A 27465-nucleotide genomic window follows, 5' to 3' on the forward strand; every position below is an offset into this window, starting at 1 on the left:
TGCCGCCCGCCAGGCCTGCGCGAGCTCTGAAGCTGCAGGCTCGCCAGAGACGCCATGTACCGGCTCCTGTCAGCCGTGACAAACCGGGCCGTGACCCACGGGAGCTGCGCCTGGGGCTGCGGGCGGCGTGCAGCTCACCAGCGCGCCGGGCTGCCGCCGCTCGGCCCTGGCTGGGTCGGAGGCCTCGGGCTGGGTCTCGGGCTGGCGCTTGGGGTGAAGCTGGCCGGCGGGCTGAGGGGTGCGTCCCCCACGCCGCCCACCGCGGCCCCAGACCCTGAGACGCCGCCTCAGGCCGAGCCGCTGCCGCTGCAGGAGCAGCCCCTCGCCCAGTGGTCTCCGCAGACCCCGACGCCGCCGCACTCCAGGCGCTTTGCCAGAGCCATCGACCGCAGCCGCGACCTCCTGCACAGAATCAAGGTGCGGCGACGGGGGGCGTAGGCGGCCGGGAACCCGGCGCCCCACCCCCGGCGTCACCCCGGCGTGAGGCCGTTTGGTGGTCATCTCTCGGGGCGAGCGGACGCCACCCCGGGCGGCTGGTTGCCCGCGGTCGGCTTCCCAGAAAGACTTCCCGTGTCCCGACCTCCCGGCCACGGTCAGACGCTCTCGGGGGGTTGCCCAAGTCGGGGCGGAGGTCACGGCCCGCCTCGGGGACCGCCCCTTCCCCTTAGTGCTCCCAGCGGGCACACCCCTCACGGTTAACTCCCAGCCGGCCGAGCCGAGGTGGGCGGGGCCCCGAACCGAGGTGGGCGGGGCCCGGGCCGAGGGAAGCCCCACCAGAGGAAGGCGCTGGCGGACGTGCGAGGGATTTCGGCCTGTCTTTGAACCGTTCTCTCCCCTTGGCTCTTAGGATGAGGTGGGCGCACCGGGCATTGTGGTTGGAGTCTCTGTAGATGGAAAAGAAGTCTGGTCAGAAGGTGGGCTCAGAATAGTTTTATTTATTGGCTTGTTTTGTGCCAGTCGGTGAATGAAATCTTGATGTGTTACTGTTTGGCGTGAATCCCATGAAGTGCTGTTCAGTTTTCATAAAACTATACATACTGTAGAGAAAACTAACAAACTAAAGAATTGGAGTTTCTATAAACAGCAGGGTTTAAAGTGTGACTCTGATGAGTAAACTGAAGTCTTAAAGATGGTTTGTTGTATTGTTCTCAAAGTGGTGTATAGAACGGTCTGTTAACTGCACATTTGTAGATAACCCTTATGACTAGATAAAACGTCAGAATTTAATGTTTTTCTTTTTTAGTTCAGTCAACAATTTACTGAGTCCCCCATTCTGTAAAATGCACTGTACTAAGAACAAGGGATATACATGACTCCTTGTCCTTAATGAGCTTACAATCTACTTTATTAGTTTTTTTTTTTTTTTTTTTTACTATGCAGAGGTGTCAGCTTTTTTTTCAAACAAAAAGCAAGCAGCTTTGGAAGAGAGACTTCTAAGCATTTTATCATACTTTTATCAAAGCATTTTATAATTTGATTTATTTTTTCATTGCACACAAATTGGTCCAACTCATCACAGAAGGTTTTTAGGAACTCAATTTTTAGGAAATGTTGTTTCAGACATCGTTTAGAGGAAGTAGTACCTTTAGAAGTTGATAGGAGCAGTAAGGTTTTGAATTTAAAGAGAAATGATTCTTCCTTCAAGTTTAAGTGTACCCCGATCAACATTTATGACGGATATTGTAATCCAAAATTATATAAAAGTCAGCTCTGTAGAGCTTTTTTTCCTTTATAACAAAAGGAAAAAAACTTGTTTTTCTGGTGCAGAGGCTTTGTTTTTATGCAGATATTTTTCAGCATAATTTACATTTACAGGTGAAAATAATTATTGTATGCCTTTTCGTTCTTTTCAGATCTCAGTTCTTTGTATGTCTCAGATTTCCACATCTTTATCCTGTAGAAGATGAAACCAAACTTAAAATATTTTCTAGAAAGAGCTTTAAATTAGTGGTACATTGTTTTTCTTCTGACTTGCAGCTGAATTAAATTAATGATTAACTAGATTGGGTTTGCACCGCATCTTTTCACATTTGTTTTTATTGGTTATTTTAAGGAATTCAGTAGAAAGTCACTCAAAAATCAAGAATAAATGTAATCTGAAGAACAATGATATTTTCTTTAAAGAATGTAGAGTAACTTATTTAAAATGTGGAATAACCAAATTGTTTAGATAAGCTAAGAAACATTAGTAACTGAATCAGAAAATTACTGTTGTGTACAGTGTACAATTTCAGTTTAGTTATAAGGTTAAATTGTTAGGCTTACTGTTGTCAGTATTGCTAAGACTCATCCCTTATATGTTGAGTTTTAATTAACTTATACAAGTGAAATATCTTTTCCTTTAGATAAACACATAGAATGTTTTAAGGTAGTATTATTACAGTTTTTGAAGACTCCTTTGACCATGAAGCCTATTAATAGTGACTTTTTGCTTTTTTCCCCAAAGGTTTAGGTTATGCTGATGTTGAGAACCGTGTACCATGCAAGCCAGAGACAGTTATGAGAATTGCTAGTATCAGCAAAAGCCTCACCATGGTTGCTATTGCCAAATTGTGGGAAGCAGGGAAACTGGATCTTGATATTCCAGTACAACATTATGTTCCTGAATTCCCAGAAAAAGAATATGAAGGTGAAAAGGTAATAAATCTCACAGTTCATTTTTCTAATGACATTTAAGTGGTTTAAAAGCTTTCATAGGATTCTTTGGTTTGTTTTTAATGTTAATGGATTAAAGTTTTGTTTTATCCAGATAATAACCGAGTGGGTATTTTTCTGAAATTTGAGGCTAAAGGTGTGTACATGACACATTATTCTAGCAGCAGTTTAAAATGGAAAATATTGCTGAAACATTATTCCAGGGCTACTAACTTTTTATTATGCAGTTTAATATTGTAATTGAATTTTCATGTTTTTACAATTAGGTTTCTGTCACAACAAGATTATTGATTTCCCACTTAAGTGGAATTCGTCATTATGAAAAGGACATGAAAAAGGTGAAAGAAGAGAAAGCTTATAAAGCCTTGAAGATGATGAAAGGGACGATGGAATCTGACCAAGAAAAAGAGTTAAAAGTAAAAGGAGGCAAAAGTAATGAAAAGAATGACTTTGCTAAAGCTAAGATAGAGCAAGATAATGAAGCCAAAGGCCGAAATTCAAAACCTTGCAAGAAAAAGAATGATTTTGAACAAGGCGAATTATATTTGAAAGAAAAATTTGAAAATTCAATTGAATCCCTAAGATTATTTAAAAATGACCCTTTGTTCTTTAAACCTGGTGAGTGTTAATTTCTTCTTTTTACAAAGTCATCATTACCGAAGTATTAATTTTCAGAAAATGCAAAATGATACCATCCTGAGTGCATTCAGTGTGGTTGATGATTATGGCATGGGTTTTGTTGTCAGATGTTTGCTTTTTTGTCTGTAGTTCTTAACAAAGCCTAGCATCCAGGCAGCTAGTTGTTTGATTTAGCTTCATTGGAGGCTACCTAGACATTTAGAGGATTCTCAGTATCAAGATATTCATGGAAAAAATTAAATATTGGAAAAATTCTCCAAATAAAATCTAAACCGAAGTTGGCATGATAAAGTATTGCTAATATTTTAGTATTTCATTAGTATTTAACTTAGTATTTAAATTGTTCAACTTCTTTTGTGCTTTCATTTCTTAAATTAGTGTGCATCAACTAAATTTTATTTCCCAAAAAGCTGATCTATAAAAATAACTTTTTCTGTATATTTTTTGATATGATGCCTACTGAAACCACTTTATCTTTAAATTTATTGCAGGCTTATGTACTTGTATTCCATTTTCATTTTAAAACTTGTTTGTGGGAATTCCCTGGTGGTCCAGTGGTTAGGGCTCCCGTGCTTCCATGGCAGGGGGCACGGGGTTCGTCCCTGGTTGGGGAACTAAGATCCCACAGGCCACTCGGTGCAGCCAAAAAAAACAAACAAAAAAACTGATAAGTATATGGATCATCATTTTATTCTTGTGTTAGAGACATGGAATAAGCAGGGCCATTGCAAAGTTGACTAAATTTGTTAATATATCATCCATGATCTTTACCTAAATGCTAAAGTAAAACATTCTAGTTTTAAAGATATGCCAATTTTCAGTGGGAAAATATTTTACATGTTTTTAAATAATAATGAAGCATTTTCTTTTTTTTCCCCCTTAAAATGATGTCTCAAGGTAGTCAGTTTTTGTATTCAACTTTTGGCTATACCCTATTGGCAGCCATAGTAGAAAGAGCTTCAGGATATAAATATTTGGACTATATGCAGAAAATATTCCATGACTTGGATATGCTGACAACTGTGCAGGAAGAAAATGAGCCAGTGATTTACAATAGAGCAAGGTAAATGAATACCTTCTGGTATGTCTGGTGTGTCTGGTGTTCATCTTTACACTGTTATCAATTTAAAGTCACGTTTTGCTTGTCTCCATTCCAGAATCAACTTGCCACATTTTGGAACCTTTTCTACATGTCTGTTTTTCCACCTATAATGTAAGGAAAATAAAATATATTTTATTTTTCAAATACACATATATTTGAAGTACCCCAAGATCCTTAGGTGAAAGATAGCAATAATAATTTAAGCACATGAATAATTAAACTAAAATTGCACCCATCACGGGCATCTATAATTTGCTCTTCCATCATCCCTTTTTTTATGTTTTCATTCATGCTTTATTTACCTTTTTTTAATTGTTTTTTTTAATTTTGAAATTGTCTCATACTTATAGAAAAGTTACACAAAGTAGTACAAAGAATTTTCATATACGCTTCAACCAGATTCCCCACATGTTAATCATTTTACCACATTGCTTTATCTGTCAGTCTCTATGTTACTTTTTTCTCAGCCATTTGGAAATCAGTTGCAGACATGGTGCCCCTTATACTTAAATGGTAACCATAAATACTTGAGTGTGTATTTTCTAAAGATAAGGACATCCAGGAAATTAATATCAACACAAGGTTCATATCAAGTCTACAGACGTTATTCAAATTTTGCCAGTTGTCCCAATAATGTCCTTTATAACAAAAGGAAAAAAACTTGTTTTTCTGGTGCAGAGTCTAATATAAGCACACACATTGCATTTAGTCGTCAAGTCTCTCAGAAGTCACACGAGTTCAATTTGTTCCATTACTGGTGATGGTAATTTTAATCACTTTGTTGAGGTGGTATATACCAGGTTTCTCCACTGTAAAAGTTTGAAAATCATTTTATTGAAATATATCAAACTAAAATTTTATCATAATTTTTACAAGTAATTTGTAAAAGAGGCATTGGAAGAGAATTTGGGGACTAAAGACTAACATGAGTTTTACTGTTATGGTGTTTTCTTTTCCATTTTACTCTTATTATTATTTGGTTTGTTAGAAAGGTAACAACACATTTAACTGTGTTTAAATCAGCTGTTACTTTTTACGGTTCCATTAGGGAACATGCTTTACAAATGGCTAAATGGTACTTGACTAGATGAAATGGTAGATTTTGTAGCTTTATCCTCCTATCCCCATACTAGTTTTGTTCAATTTTCTGTTGTATTTCGTTAAGTTACCATTTTTAAATTACCAGCTTATTCAAAAGGATCAAATATGCATTGCAAATCAGCCTGAAAGAAGTTTTTTTGAACCTAAAAGAAATTAGGTTAGCAGCAAGCAATGAATTTTAATTTTTAAATGGCCTGTAGTTTTTTTATTTGGGGTGGTTTTTAAAAAATATTTATTTATTTGGTTGAGCTGGGTCTTAGTTGTGGCAGGCAGGCTCCTTGGTTGCAGCTTATGGGCTCCTTACTTGCGGCTCACAGGCTCCTTAGTGTGGCATGCGAACTCTTAGTTGCATCGTGCATGTGGGATCTAGTTCCCTGACCAGGGATCGAACCCAAGCCCCCTGCATTGGCAGCATTGGAGTCTTAACCACTGCTCCACCAGGGAAGTCCCCGTAGTTTTTTTCTTTTTTATTCTCTATGTTTTTTTTAATTGAAGTGTAGTTGATTTACAGTGTTGTGCTAATTTCTGCTGTATAGCAAAGAGACTCAGTTATACACATATATACAGTCCTTTTTTATATTCTTTTCCATTATGTTTTATCCCAGGAGATTATGGATACAGTCCCCTGTGCTATACAGTAGGATCTTGTTGTTTATCCATTCTAAATGTAATAGTTTGCATCAACTAACCCCAGACTCCCAGTCCATCCCTCTCCCTTCCTCACCACCCTTGGCAACCACAAGTCTGTTCTCTATGTCTGTGAGTCTGTTTCTGTTTTGTAGATAGGTTCATTTGTGCCATATTTTAGATTCCACATATAAGTGATATCATATGGTATTTTTCTCTTTCTGACTTAACTTAGTATGATAATCTCTAGTTGTATCCATGTTGCTGCAAATGGCATTATTTCATTCTTTTTTTATGGCTGAGTAGTATTTCATTGTATATATGTACCACATCTTCTTTATTCATCTGTTCATGGACATTTAGATTGTTTCCGTATCTTGGTTATTGTGAATAGTGCTGCTATGAACATAGGGGTGCATGTATCTTTTTGAATTACAGTTTTGTCCAGGTATGTGCCCAGGAGTGGGATTGCTGGGTCATATGCTAACTCTTATTTTTAGTTTTTTGAGGAACCTCCATACTGTTTTCCATACTGGCTGCACCAACTTACATTCCCAAGCAACAATGTAGGAGGGTTCCCTATTCTCCACACACTCTCCAGCATTTGTTATTTGTAGACTTTGTAATGATGGAAATGGCCTGTAGTTTTCAACCACTTCAGACAGTGTTTATTATTTTTAGGTCCAACATTATATTCTACTGGAAAGCATGAGAAAAAAATGACAAATACCTGAAATTGTCAGTTGAATCTAGAAAACATTCTCTAATAAAAATGGCATAGATGCATGACCTTATTTTGATTCAAATCCAGGCATTTGATAACAGATGCCTACACTTACATATAAGGGAGAATCATTGAGCCTCTTTTCTCAGCTGAAAATTAAGGCTCCATGAATGTGCAGACTGCAAGGCAGCTATCATTTACTATTTTATTAATGAGTGATTAATTTATGATGCACAGAAATCAAAATATGGCATATGATTGAGTTAATTTCATTTTATCTCCCATTCTTTGAAAAAGGCAGTGGGTTTCTGTTTCTATTGTTAAAGGTTGCTGTCAACTCTGGGTTTTTTCTTTAGGTTTTAGTTGTGCCCAGTGGTGCTAAAGGGGTAAGTGATTCATTTCAGGTAGATTAAATAGGCTGCAGAAATAAAATAGGACACTAAAAGAAGAAGGAAACATGTTAGCAAGGAAAATGTTCTGTCCATTTGCTTTGTTTTTATTTTACTTGATACAGTATCTGTTAGGGCCTCTAAAGCTCAACTCTTGATTCTTTTTTTATTTTTGTAGTAATTATTTCAAAAGAGCTTAGTAATTATTTCACCAGCTTTGGGGAGAAGTTCAGGGAGTAAAAGAAATCTTCTCAAAGATGTGTGTTTAAAAAAAAAAAAAACCTTAAAGTAAAATTTAGTAAATGCATATGTTTCCGTTCATTTGTTTTATGGTACCATTGTACAAGAAATAAAATTTCCAGCAAAAGTTTGCAGCTTTGTTATCTAGTCTACTGACCCCTTGGTATAATCATAAATTAAATATGTTTACATTATCTTGACCTAGGCTTCTTAGAGTTACTATATCCCAAGAGTAAATATTTATCATCTTTATCATTTCTCTGTATGTATGTGTGTGTGTTTAAAATAGTGCCTCCCAGTGCCTGTCACCTGTTTAAGGTATTCCCCCAGAATTCCACTCCAAAATACTACTTACATTTCTTCGGCCAGAATTTTAGCAACAGGGCACATTCAGGTGTAAGGAATGCAGAGAAATTAGTTTTTAGCTGGGTGCACTGTTGTCCTGAATAAAACTGGGGTTTCTTAAATGGAAGACTGGGAACATTGATTCTGTATATGTAAATAGATATTGATTCTGTATTTCAAGTATAGTCTGTATACGCAAGTAAACTAAATAACTCTTTAAGCAAAGACCACAGGGGAATGGAGTGAATGTTCTTGCCACTGAAAGACACTCAGTTTGTTGATGGGGGAATCCTTAGTCAATGCATTAGCTTATTATTAGACTCTGTTCATATTTTCTCTGTGTTTGGCACAATACTTGCAACAAAAATCTCTTTCATAGTTGGATAGGACCAAAATCAAATAAAATGAATGTTTTCTGAAGGGTTTGCTGTATTTTGACAGTATAGATATGGTCTTACCTTTTCTTATTATCTTAATTATTATTTATTATCTTTATTTTCTAGAGTATCTTCTAAAATTAAGCATTGTTCCTTATGAAGCTGTTTTCTATGCTTTAGCTGATGGACTCTAGTAGTAGGTTCAGTCCATGTTAATGCTAAATGTTAGAGTGGGATTGGGTGTTTATAATATGTATTTTAAATTCTGTGGTTCTTTAAACTTCTCATAGCAATAAAATACAAAGTGATGCATAATTGTTTGTAAAGGCATTTAAGAAGCTTTTAAAAATTTATTTTGAATTTATGAGTTTGTAGATGTATATTTCTGTGATAATATAATCTTGTGTAGAAACTAGGGATTCTTAAATAAGTGGGGAGAGGCTGTTTGTCATCTGGCATCATTCTATCAATTATTCAGTTACAAAGATGTCCTAGTAACTTAAGAACTTGTGTCTATAATTCCATTCTTTTTAGTGCAGAAATTCCTTAAGAATTTGAAATAATAAAGTTATCATTCAGCTGAACAAATTTATTTTCATGAAAAGTCATTAATTTGTCCTCTGTGAAGAGGAATCAAAAGATTAAAGGCTGAATTTACCTTTTTAAAGTTTAGAATTCTAGATTAAAGTCTAAAATTCTCCATAAATTTATATTTTAAAAGAGGAGTGACTGAGTCATCCTAATTTCCAACCTTGATGTAGGTGCTTTGAAATGCTTTATTAAAAGTTGCACAAAGCTGATTATTAACCAAAATAGATTGGTAGTTCTCTCCTACTTTAAAAACTTGGAGTTCACTTTAATAAATATATTTCTCAGTGAGAAAACATTTTTGTTATTCTGTTATGTGGCTTCTTTGAGATTTGATTGGCGGGAAATAAAAGTGTAATCAGAGTTGGGGCAGAAAGTAATGGGAACCTAAAATACAGGAGTGGCCATAGGAATGGAAGGAGGGAGAATGGTCAGACAGAAAGCTGAGGTTGAATGAGGATTTATCATTATTGGATATGAGAGATTTGAGGGCAAGAGAGGCAAGAAAGGTTTTAATGGAGAGGAGAAATATACGAAGGTTCAGAAGAGAGTAGTTTTGGACATGTTCATTTTGAGAACTGAGGAGACCACGTATCAAATCATTGGTTCTCAGGAGAGCATATTAAGATCCTCTGTAGACTTTTTTCTCTTTTAACCTTCAGAGCACATACCTGTGGTCACTCCTGCTTCACCCAATATTATGACTTGGACTTTTGGGGGACATATAAGAATCTTGACAGAAGAAAGAGAAGTCCTTTTTCAAATTATATATGCCCACTGTCCCTTCAAAGTTACGAATTTTGAAGGGAGGGATGAGGCCCAATGCCGATTCTGATAAACAACATTGAGAAAAAAAGGAATCTGAGAATTATTAATGCTAGTAGAAAATCCGATGGTAAATTTGGAACAGAGTTTGTGGTACAGCTGCAGTTTTGTAGTTATCTCTGTAGAAGAGAAGACGTGGGACACTGGAACCACTGGTGATTGGAGGGATACGGGGAATCATAGGATTGAGAGTGAGAAGAGAGAGCACAGAGCAAAGTGGCCTGCGGGGAGTGTCAGCGAAGTGCTGGGTCACAGTGCTACAGGGGCAGTTAGGATGAGGACCATAAAAAGGGAATTAGAAGATCTTGATAACCTGCAAGAGAGCTGATTAGTAGAGATGGGGGAACAGAAGCCAGATTTTACGGAATTGAATGAATGGAGAGGGTGAGTGCATGGAAACGGCAGGTGCAGACTGTCTCATGTAGTTTGGCAATAAATGAGAGTGAAAGGACTGGTAGCTGGAAGCTGTAACAGGGGTAAAACAAAAAAGAAAAGGGTTTTTTTTCCCTTAGGATATAGAAAACTAGAGCATTTTGTGAACTAAGGTGAAGGAGTCAAAATTCCTAGCATGGCGCAGAAAGTCCTTTATGAGCTGTGCCCTGTCCCATATCTACTCCTCCGGCATCACCTTTTAAAGCTCTCTGCTTCAGTCAAACTGAACTATTTTGCTCCCCAGCAAAGTGAGGAACCATTTCAACAAGGCTAGCTCTCACTAGTGCTCAGGATTCCTCACATCCATCTTGCTAGTCATCCCACAACCTGTTACTCAAAGTGATATTGGAATCACGTGGGAGCTTGTTAGAACTGCAGAATTTGGGGTCCTCCCCAGATGTACTGAAGCAGAATCTGCATTGTAACAAAATCTCCAGGTGATTCATACAGTGCTCTGAAATTTAAGAACTGTCCCACAAGATTTTTGGACAGTTAGCCCTTTGAGAGCAGCCACGGGTGTATGGTTTTTCTTTTCTCTCCAGTTCCTTGCAAGGGGTCTCCATTAAATACTAGCCAACAAATGATGCTTTCATGTGTTCAACATATTTACCAAGTACTTAGTGGATGGCCAGTACTGTTCTAGGTAGGGGAAGCATCAATGAACCAGGTAGATAAGATTCCTGCCTTTATGAAACTTACATTCTATGGGAAGAGACAGACAAATATGTAAACTAAGAATCTCAGATATGAGAAGAAAATAGAACAGGGTGATGGGATATAGAGGGAGAGGGTGTTAGTGGGGAGATCTATTTAAAATATATTGGTTTTAGGCCATGTTTGTTGAGTTGAAACACGAATAATAAGGAAAGCTAGTGTGCCTTATTGCAAATACAGAAAGAAGTCTGGCATGAAAAAAGTAAGGCAAGATGTTGTACGTGATGAGGTCAAATAGGTAAGCAAGGGCTAGATTATACTGAACAATGAGTATCAGTGCCTTTAGAACCACTGCCCCTTAATTTAACAAATATGTAATAACACCTCCTTTAATATCTGAATTGAAAGAGATCATATAACCTACACTCAATACTCTAAAATATAAAGAAGAAATAAAAGGAATATTTTTAATTTATAATAATATCTCAATATGATAATGTTTACTCACAACAACACGAGAAGACATAATAAAGTCAACTGCAACTTAATACATAAAATTACTTTAAATGTGACAACAAAATGCAGACCAATACAGGTTTATTGCATTGGTGCTTCAACTCATGTCCTTGGTGGCTAACTCTGGCTGAAGTTTTGAGCAAAATAGAGTGTGATCTTCAATTTCCATAGTGGTTACATTCAAGAAAAATACATTGTAGAGTACAAAGTACTTCGTATTTACATATAAAATGGAGAGGGTTCTAGGCTCAGCTAGTTATAAACAGATTCTTTACTTACATGGGTATCTCGTAGGATAGTTGATCTCACAGGATATAGGAGAATGCACCACTGTGTGGGACTTTCCCATACACCACAGGACATTAGGACCCTTGGGCCCCTATCCACTAAATGTCAGTAAGAGCCCTCTAATAATTGTGACAACTAAAAAAATGCCTCTTAAAAACAATAGGAAAATTTTTAAAGATTGGATGATGATGTAAATGCATTTTAAGATAAAGATGGGAGTTTCTAGCTCACTTTGGATGGCCTCAGTCTTCTCAGTAAAATGACTGGGCCTGAGATAGGGTAGAGGACTGAGGGTGGAAGAGATTGGGAATACCTATTATGAAGAGTATACCAAGGAGTACCCAGGAAAAGAATAAAAGGATTTGAGAACAGCAGTGAAGACCCTTAGCAAGAGTATGAATTTATACCAGTCAGCTTTGTTATATGAATTCCTGGAGCCTTTCTTGATAGATAAGGGGGTACCTAGATTTATTTAGGATTGATGGATTGGTGTAGTGTTAGTTCAAAAGAGTGCTAATGAGACCACAGCTGATATAGTTCAGCCTAGAAGAGAAAATCAGGGGAAACCACTGGGAACTAAAACACCTGGGAAAATTGGGACGACCCAAGGGGGATGGATGAAGGTCCCATTGAGGGCAGAAAGCAGGTTCATTTGGAGAGTTGGAAGGGTTGGAAGTCATAGTCCTAGGAAGAAATGTCTGAGTTTGAGACCTTAGTGATAAAACAGTTTAAAGTGATGGTGAGATTCAGGTCTGACAGTGCTTTATGAATAACGAAGTTAGGATGAAGATGAAGGTCATTACGGGTGAGACTGTCAGCAAACTGAAAACCTAAGAACACCATTTTTTAAAAATAAATTTATTTATTATTTATTTTTGGTTGCATTGGGTCTTCATTGCTACACGCGGCTTTCTCTAGTTGTGGCGAGCATGGGCTACTCGTCGTTGCGGTGCGTGGGCTTCTCATTGCAGTGTCTTCTCGTTGCAGAGCACGGGCTCTAGGCATGCAGGCTTCAGTAGTTGTGGCACACAGGCTCAGTAGGTGTGGCTCACGGGCTCTGGAGCGCAGGCTCAGTAGTTGTGGCGCACGGGCTTAGTTGCCCCACGGCAGGTGGGATCTTCCCAGACCAGGGCTCGAACCCGTGTCCCCTGCATTGGCAGGTGGATTCTTAACCACTGTGCCACCAGGGAAGCCCTAAAACACCATTTTATTATGAAACTTGAAAGGAAGGAGGCTCATGAGCCAGGTGTCCTTTTTTTGTTTATTTTGTGATTTCTTTTCATGTACCTAATGTTTATGGTACCATCTCCTCATATTAGAATGGAAACCCCATGAGGTTATTCTCTTTTGTTTACACTTTATCCCAACATCCAAACAGTGTGCCTGGCACATAGTGTTCCATCAATAACTGTTGAATGATTGAATGAATAACAGCTACCATTTATTAAGTACCTATCAGAAATATGCAAAGTGCTTTATACATTTATTTCTAACTCTGCAAAGTAGATGTTTTTGTCCCCATTTTACAAATTAGGATGGAAGCAGAGAGGTAACAGACTGCCTGGATTTTAATCCAACTCTGCCTCTTAAAAACTGTGGCTTTGGACAAGTTATTTATATTCTCTGTGCCTCAGTTTCCTCATCTGTAAAACAGGAATTATATTACCTACCTCCTAACATTGTTACAAGAATAAATTAGTTCAGACTTATATAGTTCTTAGAACAATGGCTGGAACATAGTAAGAACTGTATAAGTCAGGGGTCCCCAACCCCAGGGCTACGGACCGTTACTGGTTTGTGGCCTATTAGAAACTGGGCCGCACAGCAGGAGGTGAGTGGCAGGCAAGCAAACGAAGCTTCATCTGTATTTACAGCCGCTCCCCATCGCTTGCATTACTGCCTGAGCTCCGCCTCCTGTCAGATCAGCAGCGGCATTAGATTCTCATAGGAGCGCGAACCCTACTGTGAACTGCGTATGTGAGAGATCTAGGCTGCGCTCTCCTTATGAGAATCTAATGCCTGATGATCTGAGGTGGAGCTGAGGCGGTGATGCTAGTGCTGGGGAGTGGCTGCAAGTACAGATTATCATTAGCAGACAGGTTTGACTGCACAGAGGCCATAATAAATCAAGTGCTTGTAGACTCATATCAAAACCCTATCAGTGAGTGGCAAGTGAAAACATGCTCAGGGCTCCCACTGATTCAGCATTATGTTGAGTCATATAATTATTATATATTACAATGTAATAATAATAGAAATAAATTGCACAATAAATGTAATGTGCTTAAATCATCCCGAAACCATCCCCCCTCCACCCCGGTCCGTGGAAAAATTGTCTTCCGTGAAACTGGTCCCTGGTGCCACAAAGGTTGGGGACCGCTGGTATAAGTGTTCGTTAATCAAATCAAATAAGCATAGCCAGTAAGGGTGAGAGTTGGAATTCAAACTGAGATTTGCTAACTCCTGCTTCTTCCACTACACCAAGAAAGTACCACATCACATCATTATACACAGTATCTCTATGTATTTTTAACCAGCAGAAATAGTCTCCTTACAAATATTAATCTTATTTCTGAACATTCCCATATATACATTATCAGTTATAAAATTTACATGTGGCACATGATTCATTGAGCCCAGGGACTGAAAATGTTTACCAAACATTAGGTGTTTCTGCATGTGCACAGGGAAAATATCATGTGTAGTACTAATCAGTACATTTTTTAGAGGTATTAGAAGTTTGATACACTTAGCATGGGCAAGCCTTGCCAATAGAAAAAACAACCCACTTTCTATACTTCAATTACTCACTTATCTCTGTTTCATTTTCATACTGAAAATTAGTGGTTAGTTTCTGAGAAAGTATGTTCACTACAGTGAAATACAATCTGTCTCATTATACATTTTCCTATTCATCTTCATGTATGAAGTCAATAATAGACTATCAAATTTTTAATGACTATTCTTATTTCATTTTAGATTTTATGTTTACAATAAAAAGAGACGTCTTGTCAACACACCTTACGTGGATAACTCCTATAAATGGGCTGGTGGTGGATTTCTGTCTACAGTAGGTGACCTTCTGAAATTTGGGAATGCAATGCTGTATGGTTACCAAGTCGGGCTGTTTAAGAACTCAAATGAAAATCTTTTACCTGGATATCTCAAACCAGAAACAATGCTTATGATTTGGACACCAGTGCCTAACACAGAGATGTCTTGGGATAAAGAGGGTAAATATGCAATGGCATGGGGTGTTGTGGAAAAGAAGCAAACATATGGTTCTTGTAGGAAGCAACGGCATTATGCCTCACACACTGGAGGTGCAGTGGGTGCCAGTAGTGTCCTACTGGTCCTTCCTGAAGAACTGGATGCAGAAGCTATAAATAACAAGTTTCCCCCAAGAGGAACAGTTGTTTCTATCATATGTAACATGCAATCTGTTGGCCTCAACAACACTGCTTTAAAGATTGCTCTGGAATTTGATAAAGACAGATCAGACATGCCTTAACATCACAGGTGCAAAATGAGCCGTTATGATTTTGTTTTTGTTTGTTTTTTTGAAACATTAAAGTCCCCAAATACATGAGATTTTAAAGAATGAATTTGTAATAGAGTATAATTGAATGCAGAGAATTATGTACCTCTAATTGCTTAATTTTGTAATTGTCTTTTATTGTAAGATGAATTCTTTATACTCAGGGAAGTAACTATATTTTTACTTTTTGAAAAAAGTGTTAATTCTTGAAATAAAACATTCTGATAAAAATGTACTTTTTAAATGTATAGTATAGAGAAAATCTCATTTGACAGGAACCTCATAATATTGTTCTTTTAATATGACAGCAGAAACAAGATTATGAGAAATGGTATATTAGTTATCTATTGCATCTTAAAAGAACACATATTTATTATCCCATGGTTTCTGAGGCTCAGGAATTTAGGAGTAGATTGGTTGGGTGGGTTTGGCACCAGGGTCTGTAATGAGGTTTCAGATAAGATGTTGTAGTCTTCTAAAGACTTCTCTGGTCCTGGAGGAAATCCTTCCCAAATGGCTCATTCACTCACAGATCCTAAGACCTGTGAACTGAAGATGTTATTTGTTCCCCACATCCAACCAGACACAGGTTGGCAGCTGCTTGATTAGTACTCAAGGCTTGAGAATAATTCTTGGCTCCTGGCTGTGTTCTCAGAGCTCTTAGTTCTGCCCTCTGAGTTACTGTTTTTTTCATGAGAGGCAATATGTGTTTGCATCTGAGTGGCTTTCTCAGCCTGCTTTCTGCTTGTACAAGTTTGAGGGTCCAAAGGGCTCTTTTGTACTCTCCTTTCAGTCTAAGTTAACAGTCTTCCTGCTAATATAATTTTTTAAAAACTTTGTGAGTCCCATTGAGGTTCTTGCTAATCTCATTGAGGTTCATGCTAATAAAAAAAAGCCATACCTCCAAATCTCTTCAAAATATACCCCTCTCTAACTTAGAATTCTGCTGAGACAATTGGAGAAAACACTGTTAAGCTTCTATTAAGGCCTGTTATTTAAATAGCTTTCGAGGCACCATCTTGGTTCTTTCCACAGTCATAAAGGGTTTTATAGTCATACCCTCAACTTTGTCTTTAGACTGTTTTTTTCCTGGAAGTACTGTAAATTTTATCTTTGCTTTGAAATTGTTTCCTAATCTTAGCATCTTTTGCCATCTGGGGAGTCTGGGAACTTTCCAAACCATCAATTATTGATTCATTTTTGTTCAGTAGTCCTTCCTTTAGCTTCTCTCTCTCCTCCTTTTTAGCATAAGCAGCAAGAAGAAGCCAAGAGTCAACACTGTGTCTGGAAATCTCAGCTAGATTCACCCAGTTCATTAGGCATATTTTCTACTTTCTGTGGTCTTGCAGGCAACAGTGTTGCTAAACTTTCTGCCACTGGAGAACAATAATCCTCTTTCCTCCAATTTCCAGTAACATTTTTCCTTACTCTCCTTTAAGTCCATGCCTGCAGCCTCCTCAAAGGCCACCATACTTCTAAACAGTTTCTTCAGGGTTCCTCAGGCTTTCACTGACACTCTTTTCAAAGTCCTTTCAACTTCTGTTTACTGTTCTCTTCCAAATTCACCCCCACGTTTCAGGTGTTTGTTACAGCTGCACTCCACTTCCAGGTATCAAAGTCTGTAATGTAAAAAAATAAGTAATTTCACATAGAATTCACAATTCATATACCTTAAAATTCAACCTTTAAAGTGTACTGTACAATTTAGTGGTTTTAGTATAATCACAAGATTGTGTACCCATTCAATTCCAGAACATCTTCACCCAAAAAAGAAATCCTATACCCATTAATATTTGCTCTGCATTCCTGTCTACTCCCGGGCCCTGGCAACCACCAATCTACTCTCTGTCTCTTTGGATTTGCCTATTATGGATGTTTCATGTAAGTAGAATCATATAATATGTGGCCTTCTGTGTCTGGCATCTTTTATTTAGCGTAATGAGCATTAATTATCTATTGCTGCATAACAAACTACCCCATCTCACAAATTCTCTGTTTCATAAGTTCTGGGAGCAGTTTAGCTGAATAGTTCTAGCTCAGGGTCTCTCCTGTGGCTGCAGGCAAGATGTCAGCAGGAGTTTCAGTCACCTGAAGGCTTGACTGAGGCTAGAGGATCTCATTCCAAGATAGTTCACCCATGTGGCTATAGGTAAGAGGCTTCTGTTACTTGCTGGCTTTTGGGAACAGGTCTCAATGTCTCACTTCATGGACTTCTCCATAGGTCTGCTTGACTGTCCTATGGCTTCCCTCAGATTGAATGATTAAAGAGAAACAAGGCAAAAGCCACAATGTCTTTCATAATCTACCCTTGGAGGTCATACACTATCACCTATGCCAAATTCTACTGGTCACACAGACCCACCCTGATTCAATGTGGGAGAAGGCTACACAAAGGCTAAATACCAGAGGATAGGGTTCATTGGGGACTATCTTGGAGACTGGCTCCATGAATGGCTTATTGTAGTGTTGAGGTACTGGGAAATACTGTGTAACAGCCATAGATGACAAATATTGGAGACTGAATTCAGGAAAATTCAAAAAGAAATCAGTTTTTATACAGTCTAATAAAAGAGGGCTTTTCTATAGTTCTGAGCTCTCAGCCTGTTTCTTCACTCCACTTTGATCTGTGAAGGTAAGTAGATGGATATTTCTGAGGGGTCAAAGTACAACGAAAGCAGCTCCCTACAACAGATGCATTTCATCTCCTTATTTCTTTCTGGCTTCTCCTGACCTTTAGGTCTTCTATTCATATTTGTCAAATTTTTCAATCCATGCTGTCTTTGATAAATATAAAATGCCTTCCTTTAATGTTATTCTAAATTTTAAACATTAAATATCGTGACTAAAAGCAAATCAAATTAATGGCAATTAAAAAAATACTTCTGATATTGGCAGATACATATTTTTAGTTTGATCATGTGATATCAATGTGAGCTTTGAACCTTAGCACAGACCACAGAGCGAACTGCTTGGAGCTGCCAAGGAGGTGACATTTACATTGGGAGAGGAGGGAAGAGCATTGTCTGGGTGTCCGGGAGAAGTGCAGCGTGACTGAACTGTCTGTGCGGGAAGAACCACGAAGTGTGAAGAGCCCTGTGAAGTTAGTGAATGTGCATTATGAGCAGGGTACTTGTTTTAAACTGGTTTTTCACCTTTTAAATTCTTGTTGAAGCTCGGAGAAGAGCTGGCAATCTTCTCAGAGAATGAACCAATGTACAAACATCAGGGGTTCACAGACCTCAGATAGAATTCCTATTTGTTATGATAACTTATTTTCTTACTTAATATTGTTAGAAACAGCATTGATAAATTTCTACATCTTCCAAAGTGGTAATTCTGGTGTGGCTGATCCTTAATATTAGGGAAAAGAACACAAGAGAACTTGACACAAATTTCTTGTGTTTTAGTTCTTTTTTTTTTTTTTCTGAAATTTACAACTTGTCAAGGTGGTTATTGACAACAAATGATTTGCTTTACCTTCCTATCACAGAATACAAAAGTTTAAAATTCTACCCCAGATTTGAAAGCTGAGATTATGGAAATATGCCTTTGTAATTTTTAATAGAAATAACATAGATGGGTTAGAGTTCATTATTGCATTTTATAAAGAAAAAAGATTACTTTTATAGAATAATAACCTCACCTTGTAACCTTTTAGGATTTTACAGTTACATTTTCATAACTATAGGCTTAAAGAATTATATTGTTATTTTCTATTGATTCAGGTTCAAATAGTCTGAGTTCTGTTTCTTAGAGGATACCAGAATAGCTAATTGATCATTTATTTTGTGAAAAGAAAAAAAAATACTAAAAAGCACAAAAGGTTCACATGGCAAATACCCATATAATCCCAATACCCAGAATTTAAAATGTTAACATTTAGTCAAATATTCTTCATTTAAAAAATACTAGGGACTTCCCTGGTGGTGCAGTGGTTAAGACTCCGTGTCCTGGTCCAGGAACTAGATCCCGCATGCATGCCACAACTAAGAGTTTGCATGCCACAGCTAAGGAGCCCACGTGCTGCGACTAAGACCTGGTGCAACCAAATAAATAAATATTTTAAAAAATACTAATAGATAAAACATAATAGATAAAGCTGAAGACCCCTAGAACCACCACCCAAAGTCCCACTCCTTTTGCCCTGCAGGAATCTGCTGTCAGGAGTTGGGGTATATCCTTCCAGTCCCTTATTTAATACTTTCACAGCCAAGTACATATATTCGTATCTGATATAGTATTAAATTGTATTATTTACATTTACACAAATAGCACCATAGTATAGATGTTTTCTACACTCTCCTTTTAAATTTAACATTGTTTTGTGATCTGGTCAAGTTGGTAAATATAAATTCAGTTTAACTGCTATGAAATATTACACTGTATGACTATATCACATTATACTATCCATTTTCTTATTGATGGATTTTTTTTTACTATTATATGCAGTGCTATAAGGAACATCCTTTGACCGTATGAAATTGCAGTTTTTCTACCTCAAAAATGCATGAATATAAACAATTTTATATGGTTGAACCTAATTCTGTTGTTTATATGATAACACTGACTTTCAATTTTTGACTATGCAATGGATGGGAAATGGTATCTGGTTGTTTTTACTTGCATTTACCTATTGTTAGTGAAGTTAGACCTATTTTCATATGTTCATTGGCCATCTGGATTTCCTCTAATGTAAATTTCCCACTTATATTCTGTGCTCATCCAGAATAGGGAAATGAATACAGCATTTCTTTAAGAATTGATTGTGGACGTGTTCATGGGTTAGAGAATGAATAACCTTGATAAATATCGGAGTTCTCCCAACATGTGGTAAAAATTTTTTAATAGCCACAAATTCCTCCCATTTCATTGTGCATGCTCCTTTGCAATGTGATTTTGCCTCTCTTCTCAACCAGAGGTGGTGTCTATTTCTCCACTCCCTTGAACCAGAGGTGGCCTTGTGACTTGCTTTGACCCAGGGAAATGATGTTGCACAAGTTCCAGCGCTTAGGCTTCAAGAGGCCATCAAACTTGCATCTTCACCCTCCAAGAACACTGCCCCCAAGACGGCCACGTAAGGAAACCAGACTACCTTACTGGATAACCCAACTGACGGCCAGTACCAGACATGTGACTGAAGCCATCTTGGACCTTCCAGTCCAGTTGAGCCTCCATGCATGAGTGAGCCCAGGTAAGACCAACCCACAGAATCATGAAAAAGAATGTCATCATTATTTTAAGCCACTAAATTTTGGGGTGACTTCCTTTGCAGCAATAGTTAACACAACTATGCTCCAGTGTGGTAATGAAGTGGGTAAATAATTTGGAAGAAAAAAACAGAACTTGAAAGTGCTTGATTTTGAATACACAGGATCCTTTTTTATTTAAAAGAATACTATTAACAGAGTACTTACTATGTGTCAGGCATTGTGCTAAGCACTTTATATATGTTATCTTCAAAACAACCTGATTAAATAGAAATTATTGTACTTATTTTGCCCAAAGTCACACAAGCATTAACCATTAGAACTCATTTCAAATCCAGGCATATCTGACTCAAAAGCCTGTTCTAAAATTATCTTGTCTTCCCATAAAAAAAGCATCTCTAAAAATTTATAGACCCAATAAAAGGACAGTTAGTGGCATGCAATTTTATAGATGGAGCGCTTAGCAAAAATAAAAAAGTTAAGTCACATAAACTGAATAAAAAAACATGTATTGGGATTTTAATTAGTAAATCTGGCTGCAAATAAAAAATACACAAGTTTTGTTATTAATATGCAAATTAAAGACAAAGATGGCACAGTAGAGTCATGCTTTTACACACCCCCTCTCTTATATACATAGCATGATATATAAAATGTGAAATGAAAAAATGAAAAAGACACTCATGGACTTCAGAATACAAACACAAAATATCGACCAGGGCTGAAGCTGGCATCTCCTGAGCTCTGGGTCCAGAAGGCAGTGGCAGCTCCAGTATTCTGTTCCTGTAGAATAAGCGAAACTAAACCTGCTTCCCTAAGAAAAATGTAAAATGTAGGCTTTTAACTAAATCGGACAGGACTAGTCTCCCTAATTTTTTTCTAATGTGAGGATTTGCTAGGTAAGAAAATAACAGTCAACCTGGTATAGGTCTGCTATGAATATTGGGGTACATGTATCCTTTCGAATTATGGTTTTCTCCAGATATCAATATATGCCCAGGTGTGGGATTGTTGGATCAAATGGTAACTCTATTTTTAGTTTTTTAAGGAAACTCCATACTGTTTTCCATATCTAATTAGATAAATTAGACTTCTTAAAAATTTAAAATGTTTGTGTTTCTAAGGACAAAAGGTGAAAAGACAACCTACAGAATGGGAGAAAATATTTGCAAACCATATATATAAAGGATTTGTATCTAAAATACGTAAGAACTCTTACAACTCAAAAATAAAAAGGCAACCCAGTTAACGATGGGCAAAGGATCTGAATAGACATTTCTCCAAAGAAGATACACAAATAGCCAATAAGCACATTTAAATATGGTCAACATCATTAGTCATCAGGGAAATACACATCAAACACTAATGAGATAACTCTTCACACACACTAAGATGGCTATAATAAAAAAAATAGACAATAGCAAGTATTGGCAAGGATGTAGGAAATTGGAATGCTTGTGCATTGCTAGTAGGAATGTAAAATAGTGCAGCTGCTTTGGAAAACAGGCAGTTCCTCAACAAGCTAAATACAGAGTTACCGTATGACCTAGCAATTCCACTCCTAAGTATATACCCAAGAGAATTTAAAACATGTCTACAGGGCTTCCCTGGTGGTGCAGTGGTTGAGAGTCCGCCTGCCGATGCAGGGGACACGGGTTCGTGCCCCAGTCCAGGAAGATCCCACATGCCGCGGAGCGGCTGGGCCCGTGAGCCATGGCCGCTGAGCCTGCTCAATGAAGACAATATAAATAATAGTATTAAAGAAAAAAGTTCAGTAAATAATGTATGTGGCAAACCTTGAAGTTTGGAAAAGTCTGAGTGTTTTCTACTGAGCATTTTTCAAACCCAGTAATATGTTTAGATTAATAATGAAGTAAAACTTAATATACCATTCAGTTCCCAGTGCCAGGTATCTCTTTAAATTAATCCTTAGATAGGTTCTTTAAAGTACAATACTTTCTTCCAATACTATTTCCAAGAACATTTTCAGGAATTTGCTCCTTATTTACCACAGATTTTTCCAAGGTTCCTAAACTGTGCAAGCTGAAGTGGCTTGGAGCATCATGGGAGAAACATTGATACTTGACATCTTTTGGATACCAGGCAAACTTCTAGTTCCAGGTAATTGTTACATTAGATAGCACCACATTCCCTTTGATGATGTATCTTTGTGAAGCTGGGTTTTGAGCCACTGCTGTGATAAAAAGCTAGTACTATGCAAAAATCAATGTGAAAAAAATGAGGATGGCAGTGTCCAACATGATCCCAATTTTGAGAAACTGCAGTGCCCAAAAGGCACACTCATTCCATTAGTAGGTAATTTAAGAATGAGGTAAAAATTATCACTTTGCTTTTAATTTATGTGTTCTTTTTTTTCAAATGGCTACTACAGTTGCTAGAACCTAACTACTTAATAAATTTAACTGTTAGGTATTTCTTTTGGCCAGGGCACTCCATGAAAAAATTACTGAGACTAAAGATGCCATAAACCAAGAAAGTTTGGGAAGCTCTGAGTTATTTATTTCTCTATATATTAAATACGCTCCAAACTTTCCATAGTTCTTCAGTTCTCATGCAACATTCCTCTGATATACCAATCAGTATGTTAAAGGATCAGTCTCTCGGATTGGGGGTGTATATATGTAGGAACACCTCTTGATAGGAAATGACTGTCTTCAGTGCCTGCCTTAAAGGTAACAGGTAAAAGAGAAGCAGTTATCTTCCCAATCTAACGAGCAGTCATATAGGTGCTAGAGAGGGAAAGATACACTCTACCCCCTAACTCCCGAGGGCCACTTCATAAACCATAAAAGTGACAATGAGATAACAGAACCACTTAACACATTTTTCAGTCAGGAGTGCTCACCTGTCTGGACCAGAGAATTCAATACCGTCTACTGCCCCCTGCCAGAACATCCTGGGTAAATCATGCTACTCCTGATTCCTCCTCTCAAATTTTCTGCCCCAAAAAGAGCTTTCTATAACTCAGACCCCAGCTGCAGTTACTGTACTAAAGTATACAGTATGTTATGGGCATATAAATCCAGTGATTGTTACTGCATTAAATATGTACTTCTATAAGTGTTTCCATAGTTACAATACCAAAACTATATTTAGAATTTGTAATCATTTAGCCCCCTCACAGAAATTTGGAAAAGGACTGAAAATCAAATATTTAAAGTTTCTACTCCTGAAGTGAGACACAAACTAATCAGAATACCCTTTTAAAAATGTTTAAACCAAATTCATATACACAGCATATATAAATGTATAGTACATTAACACATACTTGAAAAAAAGAAGTTTGCCCATAATCAAAACTTTATTGAAAAACTGACAGCAAAATAGGAGAGCGCTGTTGTATACCTTACAAAATTAAACATAATTACATTATCTTGGTAGATTAACTGGAATTACTGAACTGATAAGGCTTTCTGTGATAGAACACGAATTCAGGAAGTTGTGTGGGTCATTAGTGTTGCTTTCTTCTAAATGAACACCCTGCAAAGGAATCACAAGAGCATATTAAACACAAGTCTATTCTATCTTTGGTACAGTTTTAATGACAAAAAATACTTTTTACATAAAAGCTTAAGTCTTAGAAATACTAGAGTAATATTCATATATAGGTTATTTATTTTTTTATACCAGAAATTTGCTAAAAGATATCTTTTATATTTGAATTTACTCTGATGTGACTGTCACTCTCTGTTCTCAAATGTTATAATGGAGTTCAAGAAAATAATTCTGATTAGAGTTCATTTCAGATCTTTTAGGAAAATTCTGGTACAGATGCACCCTTTTAATCATCTGTCGGCACATGGACACAAAGTTCTAAAATCATGGCATGATATAAAGGTTTTGGCAATCTTGCAAGTACATTTTTAAGAGCAATACTGCATTTAAATATTGTGTTAATTTCAGTTAGATCTCACAAAGTCACACCAAATAGATCTTGGATTTATTGGCAATCCACTTATTAACTCTTCCAATGAGAATAACATGGAATTCACAGCTCCTCAAAATACCACAAGCAAATTTCAAATATCACTATTGAACTGTAAATCTCTAAGTACTACTATGGAAAATTATATACATATGTATTATCTTTTCTTCACAAAAGTGAAAGAATTAAAATTAGACTATATTAATCATAAGTTGCTCAGAGAAATCAAACCTCTGACATTTTCATATAGTTATCTGTTGCTTAGCTAGCAATGATTAAAACTATCTTAAATCATATGTACCAAGTACATTTGAAACAAAATATTTACAGGAGAAATTTTTAAATCCTGTTTTTAGATATCTTATGTATTTATTCTTTTGCTCCATTCTGATTTATCTCTAACATTCCAAGTTAAGCAAACTGACTAAATACAACAGAATCAGGTGCTCTAAACTAAGAAAAATAATAGATAAAGCAATTCTTTACAAGGTCAAGAGTACAACTTTATCTAATTGAACAGGGCACTCTTTACTAAAAGAGCAATAAAAGATAAAAATTATTTTGGTAATTATGAATTTAAGATTTCTTTTAAACTGATTTTTAGTAAAGAGAGAGATTTTAAAATCATAAAATCTGATCACTGGGTTAGAAAATGCCAAATGATTTACCTTCTGTGAGTCTGGCCTTTCCTCCTGTCGGCTGGCACAACACGGTTGAACAACCTACACAAAGCACCACTGTCTGAGCATGGCTGAAAACCGTGGTAATCTTGTAGCAGCCTGAAAAAGGGAAGTGTTAAAAGTGAAAAGCAGAAAAAAACACAGTACCTGTTCAACATATTTCTAGTAAAGACCCTGTAAAAGATTAGGAACTTCAGTGCTGTGCAGTAGCAAACCATATACGTAACAAACTTTTCTAGTAGCCACATTAAAAACAAGTTTTTTTTTAAAGTGAAATTAATAATATATTCTATTGAACCTCAGTATTTCCAAAATATTATTATTTCACCATATAATCAAAGCCTTTTTGTTTTCAATGCTACATCTTCAAAATCTGGTGTATATTTCACACTTAAAGATACAGCATAAAAAAAAAGATACAGCATGGTGACTATAGTCAATAATACCATATTGAATATTTTAAAGTTGCTAAGAGAGTATATCTTAAAAGTTCTTATCACAAGAAAAAAAATTTTGTAACTATGTATGGTGACAGATATTAACTAGACTTATTGTGGTGATCATTTCCCAATATATACAAATATGGAATCATGAGATCACACACCGGAAACTAATATAATGTTTTATGTCAATTATACCTCAAGAAAAAAAGAATGAGAAAGAATTTTTCCATTTTGACTAGCCACATTTCAAGTACTCAGTAGCCACATATGGCTAATGACCACCATACCGGACCCCGCAGCTTTACACTGAAGAATCAATATACTTTTCATTGCATCGTGAAAAAGAAAACTTATCATCTGAACAGCTTAAAGACTTAATAAGTCCAATGTCATGTCCCCTGTGGAGTCCCATCTTCACACACACACACCCCCACCACCCGAATGTTTCTAAAGTGGTTTATTATGGAAATAACCCTTATGACATTCCAATTCTGTAATCCCACTTCGGGTCCTAATATCGAAACATACAGAACACTATGAGTAACCCTTACAGAAATTCTGTAAGTAATCCTTATAGAAATTTTCTTTAGGAAAGGAGTTAAAGTTTGAAATTTTACCTGGACATTTTACATCCATAAAATAAGAATTTGGACTTTGAACCAGCCGTTTCTTTTTATGTTTTTTCTTTTCCTCTTCCAAGGAAGGATGCAGTAAATCTCTAGCCAACTGAATAAAAAAGCATATTATTACTACTAGAATGACACCACAACTCTGGCCGATTTAACCATATGTGAAATATACATGCAAAAATAGGAATAACAGTCATATTCAGCAGAGACAACACTTTAGATGTTACTTATTTTAAAGCCTGTTAACTTTCATCAACACTTTTTATAATGCTTGTGTTCTCCAAGTTCCGGTTAAGGGGAACGATCAGGAAACATGTGGTAAGGTTAGCTCCGTTCTTCTTAACTAATAACAGTCGCCAGTGAAAATAAAACTGTGGTGCTAAGTAAGAACGTGATCCGGACCCTGGACGCGCTGAGAGTACAAGTCGCTGAGGTAGACCCGGCGAATGCCAACACCGAGGTGATTTCTGCCCCCAGGGTTCAACATCTGATAAGAACTCTTTTAAGTGGCTGACGCGAGACGGTCCTTGATAATTTGTAAGGCAACTGCGAAGACACTTTTCAAAAAGGAAACAAGTAGGAAATCGCTTCCAAGAGAAGGCACAGGGGGCAAGACCCACGAAGCAAAAGGAGAGCAAGAAGACTTCAACGGTCACAGCCTCGCGGGTTCCCACCGAAACCCAGGAGGGCTGACTGAGGTACCCGGGGAGCTGTCCCCTCCCGGCCATGGACTCCAGACTGCACCCAGGGCGGCGCCGGGTGCAGTCCCAACGGCTCCACGCCCAGGCAGGGCCCGACTTGCCGCGCCGCCGGGCAAGTCCCAACAAGTCCACGACGCGCGAAAGAGCCGCGGGATCCGAGCAGCCGAGCCGCGTTCGGCCGGGAGACCCGGGGGCCCGCGGAGCCATCGAGCTAGCCCGCCCCTGGGGCCCCTCGGCTTACAGAGAAGGCAGACACAAACGCGAAGCCCGAAAGTAAACAACTCACAGGCATGTTGATCCTTTCGCAAGCCCAGCCCGTGCAGATCTCTAAGGCGACACCCCAAGCAAGCAGCACGCGACCGGGAGCGCGGCGTCAACTTCCGGGATAGAGGAGGCTGGGAGGAGCGGAGCGGCGGGCCCGTTGACTCTAGGCGCTCCTCTCTGTGGTGAGGGCTGGCTCCGGCCGGGATCCGCGGGCGGCGGGCGAGGGGAGGTGCCGAGCCCCTCGTCCATTCGAGTTCCAAAGCCCGCGAACGTAACGGGCTCCTGGGCTAAGGCCGCCGTCCCCAGGGCTTCGCTCTGGGCAAGTGGTTCCTGGGGCCGGGCTCAGGCGGTGCACGCCCGGATGGGAAGCCCCCTCGGGCTTCGGGAGCGCCGGCACCGCTGCAGAGCGGACCCGGCTGGGCACGCTTGGTCACTTGTCGTAGGTCCCGCCGCCAAGCCTTCCGCTCTCGGCTGCCCTGCGGGCGGGCACATGGGTGATGCCTCTGTTCTTTTATGTATTAAAAACAATATTATTAATTAAAACCATTAACACGT

General features: G+C 38.1%; 2 protein-coding genes across 10 annotated transcripts; one reads left to right on the forward strand and one right to left on the reverse strand.

Annotated features, from left to right (window-relative positions):
- Window positions 1-27465, forward strand: LACTB (lactamase beta). Of its 8 annotated transcripts, none has more exons than XR_009540939.1 (11): window positions 1-417; window positions 848-914; window positions 2447-2637; window positions 2922-3273; window positions 4192-4357; window positions 14482-14572; window positions 16793-16921; window positions 17988-18140; window positions 19957-20231; window positions 22262-22368; window positions 26423-27465. XR_009540939.1 is itself a non-coding variant. In XM_060151368.1 (9 exons), the coding sequence occupies exons 1-8, from the start codon at window positions 55-57 to the stop codon at window positions 18093-18095; spliced, it is 1467 nt and encodes a 488-aa protein (XP_060007351.1). In that variant the 5' UTR covers window positions 1-54; the 3' UTR covers window positions 18096-18140; window positions 19957-20482. The 8 variants fall into 8 exon arrangements, 3 of the variants coding, with proteins under 3 accessions (XP_060007351.1, XP_060007336.1, XP_060007327.1); XR_009540937.1 differs by lacking the exon at window positions 26423-27465 and adding an exon at window positions 25518-26047; XR_009540934.1 differs by lacking the exon at window positions 26423-27465 and having other exon boundaries at window positions 22262-23324.
- RPS27L (ribosomal protein S27 like) lies at window positions 23551-27090 on the reverse strand. 2 transcript variants are annotated; one of them, XM_060151404.1, is made up of 4 exons: window positions 26933-27090; window positions 25934-26042; window positions 24862-24972; window positions 23551-23748 (listed from the first exon to the last, which is right to left on the reverse strand). In XM_060151404.1, exons 1-4 carry the CDS (start codon window positions 26936-26938, stop codon window positions 23720-23722), a joined length of 255 nt encoding a protein of 84 aa, XP_060007387.1. In that variant the 5' UTR covers window positions 26939-27090; the 3' UTR covers window positions 23551-23719. The 2 variants fall into 2 exon arrangements, with proteins under 2 accessions (XP_060007387.1, XP_060007381.1); XM_060151398.1 differs by lacking the exon at window positions 26933-27090 and adding an exon at window positions 26626-26922.

The sequence above is a fragment of the Lagenorhynchus albirostris genome, chromosome 1 (assembly GCF_949774975.1).
Source record: "Lagenorhynchus albirostris chromosome 1, mLagAlb1.1, whole genome shotgun sequence".
In the NCBI taxonomy this organism is placed as follows: Eukaryota; Metazoa; Chordata; class Mammalia; order Artiodactyla; family Delphinidae; genus Lagenorhynchus; species Lagenorhynchus albirostris.

Coding starts and splice junctions, on each gene's coding strand:
- LACTB (XM_060151344.1), top strand. CDS start 55: ATGTACCGGCTCCTGTCAGCCGTGACAAACCGGGCCGTGACCCACGGG. Junction 915..2,446: donor AAAAGAAGTCTGGTCAGAAG/GTGGGCTCAGAA, acceptor TTTTCCCCAAAG/GTTTAGGTTATGCTGATGTT. Junction 2,638..2,921: donor AAGAATATGAAGGTGAAAAG/GTAATAAATCTC, acceptor TTTTACAATTAG/GTTTCTGTCACAACAAGATT.
- RPS27L (XM_060151398.1), bottom strand. CDS start 26,853: ATGGCTCCGCGGGCCCCCGGGTCTCCCGGCCGAACGCGGCTCGGCTGC. Junction 24,973..25,933: donor TATGGATGTAAAATGTCCAG/GTAAAATTTCAA, acceptor TCCCTTTTTCAG/GCTGCTACAAGATTACCACG. Junction 23,749..24,861: donor AAAGGCCAGACTCACAGAAG/GTAAATCATTTG, acceptor ATTCCTTTGCAG/GGTGTTCATTTAGAAGAAAG.